Consider the following 8449-nt stretch of genomic DNA (forward strand, 5'->3'; position numbering starts at 1 on the left):
GCAGAATACTGTTTGCTAAGCGTGGGGCTGGTCGCTGGAGATAACAGGCAAGGCCTACCAGGTCCCTGCTGTCATTCTGGCCCTGGATCTACACCTTGCTTGGCTCCCCTGCTGGCCCTAGTATATCAAGCCTTCCTTTTTATTTAAGTGTTCTTTATTGCTGCCTTTTCAGTGAAGATTTCTTTGTATTTTCTGGCCTACCCTTGCTGTTTTTCACCTGAAATATTTTTTGGCTTTTAGTGTGACTCCTGCTGATCTTATGCTTATTGACTATTAATAATTATTATTAAATATATTAACATGCGTATATTATTATTTTGAGTTCTGGAACTGCCTCATTGCACTCTGTGGTGAATCGTGTAGAAATTGAATAAGGAAAAAATATACTCTTAGAAATTAGTCTTTATTTATTTATTTTTATTTATTTTTTTTGAGATACAGTCTCGCTCTGTGGCCAGGCATAAAATAAATAAATATATATATATATATATATATATATATATATATTTTTTTTTTTTTTTCGAGACGGAGTTTCGCTCTTGCTACCCAGGCTAGAGTGCAATGGCACGATCTCGGCTCACCGCAACCTCCGCCTCCCGGGTTCAGGCAATTCTCCTGCCTCAGCCTCCTGAGTAGCTGGGATTACAGGCACGCGCCACCATGCCCAGCTAATTTTTGTATTTTTAGTAGAGACGGGGTTTCACCATGTTGACCAGGATGGTCTCGATCTCTTGACCTTGTGATCCACCCGCCTCGGCCTCCCAAAGTGCTGGGATTACAGGTGTGAGCCACCGCGCCGGGCCTTTTTTTTTTTTTTTTTTTTAAAGTAGAGATGGGGTTTCACCATGTTGGTCAGGCTTATCTAGAACTCCTGACCTCAGGTGATCCGCCCACCTTGGCATCCCAAAATGCTGAGATGACAGGGGTGAGCCACCACACCTGGCTTTTTTTTTTCTTGAAACAGTGTCTTGCTCTGTTACTCAGACGTAAGTTGTGCCATCCTAGCTCACTGCAGCTTCAAACTCTTGGGCTGAAGCTATCCTCCTCCCTCACCATGCTCAGCTGATTTTTTAAAATTTTTGTTAGAAACGAGTTCTTGCTGTGTTTTCCAGGCTGGTCTCAGACGCCTGAGCTCATGCAGTCCTTCTGCTTTAGCCTCGCAAAGTGCTGGGATTTACAGGCTTGAGCCACTGCACCCAGCTGGGAGCTGAAGTTTCTTGCACAAAACTCAGCTGTATGCTGAAGTGTTCAGAAGTGAAATCTAATGATGTCTGCAACTTTGAAATACATTAATAAAATGGATAAATGAATGGATGGAGGGATGGATAGGCAGAATGACACATGTAAAGCCAATAGAGAAAAATGTTATTTGTAGAATCCAGGTGATGCTAAAGGCCACACAGCTAGTCGGGACTGAGCCAAGCCTGGAATCCAGGTCTGCCAGTTCAGGAGAGGCTATATGGTAAAGATAACACCCAGTTCCCAGTTTTTGTTTTTGTTTTGTTTTGTTTTGAGATGGAGTCATGCTTTGTAGCCCAGGCTAGAGTGCAGTGGTATAATCTTGGCTCACTGCAACCGCTGTCTCCCAGGCTCAAGCAATCCTCCCGCCTCAGCCTCCTGAGTAGCTGGTACTACAGGCATGCATCACCACGGTCGGCTAATTTTTTGGTATTTTTGGTAGAAATGGGGTTTCACCATATTGCCCGGCTGGTCTCGAACTCCTGGCCTCAAGTGATTCACCCACCTCAGCCTCCCAAAGTGCTGAATTACAGGCATGAGCCACTGCACACGGCCCCAGTTCCCATTAATAATTATCTTGGGCTGGGAGCGGTGGCTCATGCCTATAATCCCAGCACTTTGGGAGGCCAAGGTGAGTGGATCATGAGGTCAGGAGTTCGAGACCAGCCTGACCAACATGGTGAAACCCCATTCTACTAAAAATACAAAAATTAGCTGGGCGTGGTGGTACGTACCTATAATCCCAGCTACTCAGAGGCTGAGGCAGGAGAATCCCTTGAACCCGGGAGGCGGAGGTTGCTGTGAGCCAAGATCACGCTGCTGCACTCCAGCCTGGGCAACACAGTGAGACACCATCTAAAAAAAAGAAGAAAAAAAAAAAAGACAGAGCACTGAAGCTCAACCCTGTAATTCCAGAACTTTGGGAGGCCGAGGCAGGCTGATCACTTGAAGTCAGGAATTTGAGACCAGCTTGGCCAACATGGCAAAACTCCATCTCTACTGAAAATACAAAATTAGCCAAGCATGGTGGTGGGTGCCTGTAATCCCAGCTATTCAGGAGGCTGAGGTGGGACAATTACTTGAACCTGGGAGGCAGAGGTTGTAGTGAGCTGAGATCGTACCACTGCACTCCAGCCTGGCCAAGAACCCAAGGATTCAAAGAAGCAATCTTTTCTTTTCCTTTTTTTTTTTTTTTTTTTGAGACGGAGTTTTCGCTCTTGTTACCCAGGCTGGAGTGCAATGGCGCAATCTCAGCTCACCGCAACCTCCGCCTCCTGGGTTCAGGCAATTCTCCTGCCTCAGTCTCCTGAGTAGCTGGGATTACAGGCACACGCCACCATGCCCAGCTAATTTTTTGTATTTTTAGTAGAGATGGGGTTTCACCATGTTGACCAGGATGGTCTCGATCTCTCGACCTCGTGATCCACCCGCCTCGGCCTCCCAAAGTGCTGGGATTACAGGCTTAAGCCACCGCGCCTGGCCTATAGAAGCAATCTTTTCAAAGATATATTTGAGTCACTGAGCACCAGTCCTGGAATGCAAATATGCTTAGTGCTACCTACCACTTTTGTTCATTCCTTCAAAAGCTTTCTGTTCAAAAGTAGGGCTAGCATATTTAAAAGGGCCAGAAAGACCTCTCTTAACTGTTGTGTGTGTTTGTTTGGTTGGCTAGAATTTTTTTTTTTTTTGAGGTGGAGTTTCACTCTTGTTACCCAGGCTGGAGTGCAATAGCACTTTAAAAAAAAAAAAAAAAAAAAAAAAAAGTATGCTAGTGCAGAGAAAGTTAAAAAGAAAAAAAAAAAAGTAATCCCAGCACTTTGGGAGGCTGAGGCGGGTAGATCACCTGAGGTCAGGAGTTCGAGACCAGCCTGGCCAACACAGTGAAACCCCGTCTCTACTAAAAACACAAACAATTAGCCGGGCTTGGTGTCAAGCACCTGTAATCCCAGCTACTCCAGAGGCTGAGGCAGGAGAATCGCTTGAACCCAGGAGGTGGAGGTTGCAGTGAGCTGAGATCACACCATTGCGCTCCAGCCTGGGCAACAAGAGCAAAACTCCATCTCGAAAAAATAAAAATAAAAATAGAAAATTAAGAATCCTCCAGCATTATATTTCCAGCTACTGTGACCCAAGAATACATCTTTATCAAAAAATACAAAATCCAGCGAACATGCAAATATCTGAGGAAGAAAAAAACGCTGCAATCACTAATCCATACAGTGAAGGACTGGCCCAATTCCAGAGTTCATTAGGTTTGATGGTTTGTGCACTACGTGCAGAATGAGAGTGGGGCGGAGAGTTCCCCAGAATGAGAGTGGGGCGGAGAGTTCCCCACCTGAGGCCGCCGTCCTCTCTATGGTCACCTCTAGGTCTTCAGCCAAGGAACACTTGCGCTCCAGGTGTCTACTTGCCAGATATTTCACCTGCATTGGTAAAAGACAGAATCGTGGGATGAGCTTCTCCTCACGAGGGACATGCCCGAGGTATCGCCTCTATTCTAGGGGATCCAGAGTGGGTCCTTTAACAGACACTGGAATGTAGGGGACTCCATCTTAGAGGAGTAGGAGAAATACAGGCCAAAAAGTAGACTGTTCCGAGAGAGAGAACAATCCAGAAGAAAAAGCCAGTTAAGGCCAGGCGCGGTGGCTCAAGCCTGTAATCCCAGCACTTTGGGAGGCCGAGGCGGGTGGATCACGAGGTCAACAGATCGAGACCATCCTGGTCAACATGGTGAAACCCCGTCTCGACTAAAAATACAAAAAGTTAGCTGGGCATGGTGGCGCGTGCCTGTAATCCCAGCTACTCAGGAGGCTGAGGCAGGAGAATTGCCTGAACCCAGGAGGCGGAGGTTGCGGTGAGCCGAGATCGCGCCATTGCACTCCAGCCTGGGTAACAGGAGCGAAACTCCCTCTCAAAAAAAAAAAAAAAGAAAAAGAAAAGAAAAAGCCAGTTAAGTGAATGGTTTTCAGTGAAGGAATCCCAAGTGGGATGGGGAACAAGGGGCCTGTGTGCAGGAGGTTCCGGAAATGGGTCAGCCCCCAGGCACCTTTTCAGATTCCTGCCTCCTCCTCCCCACAGCCCTCTATGCCCTCACCTCTGCTTTTTCCCTAAGGCAGAACTTTGTTTTCCTTAAACGCCCACTTCCTTTCCTTATCCCTCAATGCACAAACCTGGCCTCTTCCTCTCCAGAGAAAACGCTGACCAGTTTGTGAGAACACCATCGCCCACACTCTTGAAATATATCTGGAAAGTGCCGGAAGTGAACTGGGGGATCCTCGCCTCCCAAAACATGGACGGGCTCTGAAAGCCCCACCGCTGCCTGCTGCCACCCGCACCTCTCGCTGCAGGAGCGGTGGATCCACTGGTGGGCTTCCAGGGCGGACTTCCGCTTGAAGGCTTCCCCACACTCCGCGCAGGGGAAGGGCCGGCTGTCGGAGTGAATGCGCCGATGACTGAGGAGGAGGGAAGAGTAGATGAAGCAGCGGCCGCAGTCTGGACAGGGGTAGGGCTTCTCGCCGGTGTATGCGCGCCTGTGGATGGCCAGCAGCGAGGTGTAGGCGAAACAGAGACTGCAGTCGGGGCAGCTATAGGGCTTCTTTCCGGTGTGCTTGCGCTGGTGGATGGCCAGCAGGTAGGGGTAAGTGAAGCGACTCTTGCAGTCTAGGCACGCGTAAGGCTTCTCCCCAGTGTCAGCTCGCCTGTGGATAGCGAGGGAACCCCTCTGGCGGAAGTGGCATCCGCAGTCTGGGCAGGGGTAGGGCTTCTCGCCGGTGTGGATAAACTGATGCTGGAGCAGATACTTGCGCTGGGAGAAACGTGCCGGGCACTGGGTGCAAGGGAAGGGCCGCTCCCCGGAGTGGACCCGCTGGTGGCTGGCCAGGAGGGAAGGATAGCTAAAGTTGCGGTCACAATCAAGGCAAGAGTAGGGCGGTCTTCGCGTCACAGTGTCCTTGAGCCAGGGCTTCATGGGGTTCTGCCTGGGGCTGCTGCAGAGCTCTGGGCAGGTGGCGCTGGGCAACCACTCCTTGAGAGCCACTTCATGCGCCACCTCTTTTTGTTTTGGACAGTTCTTCACCCTTTCCTTCTTCTCATTCCCATCCCTGGATCCTGAAACAAGGAAGAGGTTAAAATCAGAAACCCATCCCTGGATCCTGAGACAGGGAAGATTATAAAATCAAAACCAGCATATTCCGGGACTATGTCCTGCCTTGGAAGGCGGCAGGAATGGTTCAGAATATGGCCACCAGGGAGCACGGCTTAATGATAGCGGCCTCATGAAGTCCTGAAAGCCAGCCTGAAGTAAAATCAAATGCCACGGCCTGCAGGTTAACCCAAGAAGATTGAACATTGGAGATAATGAAAGAGGAGTTGGGCTGGGTGCTGTGGCTCACGCCTGTAATCCCAGCACTTCAGGAGGCTGAGGTGGGAGGATCGCTTGAGGCCGGAAATTCAAGGGACAATGAGCTGGGATTGGGCCACTGTACTCCAGCCTGGGCAACTCTCTAATTTAAAAAAATAAAAATAAAAAAAGGCCAGTTGCAGTGGCTAAACCTATAATCTCAGTACTTTGGGAGGCCGAAGCAGGCAGATCACGAGGTCAAGAGATAGAGGCCATCCTGGCCAACATGGTGAAACTCCGTCTCTACTAATAATATAAAAGTTTGCTGGGCATGGTAGCGCATGCCTGTAATCCCCAGCTACTTGGGAGGCTGAGGCAGGAGAATCGCTTGAACCCTGGAGGCAGAGGTTGCAGTGAGCCGAGATCACGCTATTGCACTCCAGCCTGGGTGACAGAGCCAGCCACCGTCTTAAAAAAACGAGAGAGCGAGAGCGAGAGCGAGAGAGAGAGAGAGTGAGCGAGCTGGGCTCTGTGGGTGGCTCACGACTGTAATCCCAACACTCTGGGAGGCTGAGGCAGGCAGATAACCTGAAGTCAGGAGTTAGACTAGCCAGGCCAACATGGGAAAACATAGTCTCTACTAAATTACAAAAATTAGCCGGGCGAGGTGCTAGGTGCCTGTAATCCCAGCTACTCAGAAGGCTGAGGCAGGAGAATCCCTGGAACCCGGGAAGGGGAGGTTACAGTGAGCCAACATCATGCCACTGCACTCCAGCCTAGGAGACAGCAAGCTCCGTCTCAAAGAAAGAAAGAAAGAAAGAGGAGTGAACAATATTGAAAACCTACTCTGTGCCCGGCTTTGAGGACAGTGATGGTCCCAGTCCTCATGGCACTTAACCATCGTGAACCTGTTTATGATCCCTTAACATCATTCAAAGACCTTCTTTGGTACCAATTCAAATTCATTTGGCACCTTTCCTCTCTGCCCTTACACACCACCACCAAAAAGTCTACACTTGGATTGCCCCACTAGGTTACACGAGAAGACCTTCCGGGAACAAGCATTTATTCTGGTATCAGAGCTGCAGGAAAAACATTTTATTTTCATTTAAAAATCTGATGAATGCTGTTATTTACACTGCGGTCAGTAAATAACACCTTCATTAGATTTTTTAAATAAAGATGAAATTATTAGTATCCAAGAGGAATATCTGTCTTCATTTTATCCCACAACAAAATCAAATTACAGGTTTCCCCTTTTCCTTGACCTCCTGGGAACCTCAAGCTCTATTTTGCATTAAACTGGGGTTTTCCTGTACGGTTAATCGGTTCCATAGGTCCCAATTTCGCTGTTCCATCCGGCCATTTTGCAATGAGATGAGGACCTTTCTGGGGTAATGTGCAGGGAGACAGGATGAGACTTTGGAGGGGCAGCCTGCGCTGAGGATCTGAGTTGGGGGAGGAGGTTGGGGCTTCGCCACGGCCACCTACTGCGGTTTGAAATGAAGTACCTGCTTTCTGTCTCTGGCCTCTGCTGACAGTTCCAGGGCTCTCACCCTCGGGGTCCTGGACCTCCGGGTTCCACGCTTCCACTTCTCCTTCCACCCAAGAGATAAAAGCGGATTTGGGGCCTGAAAATCCTGCGAAGGAGAAACCCTGGGTTAGGCTGAGCGCACGGGAGGGGAGATGAGGCTTCTAGCCCATTCGCTTTTGGGGACACCGATCCCCGCTTCCCACCGACTACTGGGGGTCCCGGCCGGAGCGCCCAGCCTCACCCAGCGCGCCCAGGTGGCCGCAGGTCTCCCGCATCACGTCCCGGTACAGGGCCCTCTGCGCGGGCCGCAGGCAGCCCCACTCCTCGGGGGAGAAGTACACAGCCACGTCTGCGAAGCTCACGGCTCCCGGCCTGCTTTCCAGCGTGCGCCGAGGCCGGGTCTCCCCGGTTACATGGGCTGGGCGCGCCGCCAGGGGCGGCCCCATGGGAAACCCTTTCTGCTTGGTAAAAGGAGGCTTCCGAGGAAAGCGGAGATGCCGGCGCTTTACTGTCTTTCCTCTGACGAGTCCGTAAGGCCCCTACTTCTTCCCTTAACCAAGATGGCGCCTTTCTGGCGTCAAGACCCCTCGCTTTTCCTCTGTGCCCTTACACACCTCGGGGAAACGAGAGGGGAAGCTGCCCTTGTAACAACCAGATAGATGGTGTGCGTTGATTGGACACTACCGGGAGGTCCAGGGTAGAAGGAATGCTGTGATTGGGCGTTTTTTGGAGCGGTCTGTTTGAAAAGCTGAGGGTGAAGGAACGACAGATCTCAAAAGTAGTCGGAGCTGGGGGGCCTCAGGGTCTCCTGACTCGCTTTTCCCGGACAGCCCCCTAGGAGAGAAGCTGTGACCAGCTGACGCTACTTCCTTCTGCTACGAGGTGAGACGCCTTAGAGCAGAGGCGGATGTCCAGGGCTTCGGGGTGAGTAAAGGTGACGCGTAAAGCCGTGGGCGGCTGTGCAGTGAGCGGGTTAGGGACTGCAGATCCCAGCTCTGAGCTCTGCGTACTCCGGGCCGGGCCAGCCCGAGGGGCTGCCGGAACAGGATCCTACCCAGGATCTAATGTGGCGTTTGCCCGGAGGTCACAGATGTCTTTCCTTTTAGAGACAACGGAAGGCTAGGTGACTGCTCACAGGCGCAGAGCCGGGATTTAAGGGCAACTCCTAGCTGGGCGCGGTGGCGCAGGCTGGTGGTCCCAGCTAGTCGAGGGGGCCGAGGCAGGAGGATCGCCTGAACCCCGGAGGCGGAGATTGCAGTGAGCCGAGATCTCGCCCCCGCACCCCAGGCTGGGCGACAGAGCTGGCCGCCCATCTCTAAAAACAAAAAGTCATTTTC

General features: G+C 50.9%; 1 protein-coding gene across 2 annotated transcripts; it reads right to left on the reverse strand.

The window, feature by feature from the left end:
- Positions 1 to 396: 396 nt before the first annotated feature.
- ZNF785 (zinc finger protein 785) lies at positions 397 to 7656 on the reverse strand. 2 transcript variants are annotated; one of them, XM_039477777.2, is made up of 4 exons: positions 7354 to 7656; positions 7090 to 7218; positions 4575 to 5346; positions 397 to 3662 (listed from the first exon to the last, which is right to left on the reverse strand). In XM_039477777.2, exons 1-4 carry the CDS (start codon positions 7556 to 7558, stop codon positions 3659 to 3661), a joined length of 1110 nt encoding a protein of 369 aa, XP_039333711.1. In that variant the 5' UTR covers positions 7559 to 7656; the 3' UTR covers positions 397 to 3658. The 2 variants fall into 2 exon arrangements, with proteins under 2 accessions (XP_039333711.1, XP_039333710.1); XM_039477776.2 differs by having other exon boundaries at positions 4410 to 5346.
- Between the last annotated feature and the right edge of the window lie 793 nt (positions 7657 to 8449).

Source organism: Saimiri boliviensis, chromosome 12 (genome assembly GCF_048565385.1).
Source record: "Saimiri boliviensis isolate mSaiBol1 chromosome 12, mSaiBol1.pri, whole genome shotgun sequence".
Lineage (NCBI taxonomy): Eukaryota > Metazoa > Chordata > Mammalia > Primates > Cebidae > Saimiri > Saimiri boliviensis.

What these genes read in the sequence shown, in the direction of transcription:
- ZNF785 (XM_039477776.2), bottom strand. Translation starts at nt 7,558, where the DNA reads ATGGGGCCGCCCCTGGCGGCGCGCCCAGCCCATGTAACCGGGGAGACC. An exon ending in CGGCCACCTGGGCGCGCTGG is followed by an intron (nt 7,219 to 7,353) that starts GTGAGGCTGGGC and finishes TCTCCTTCGCAG; the next exon opens with GATTTTCAGGCCCCAAATCC. An exon ending in AGGCCAGAGACAGAAAGCAG is followed by an intron (nt 5,347 to 7,089) that starts GTACTTCATTTC and finishes TCCTTGTTTCAG; the next exon opens with GATCCAGGGATGGGAATGAG.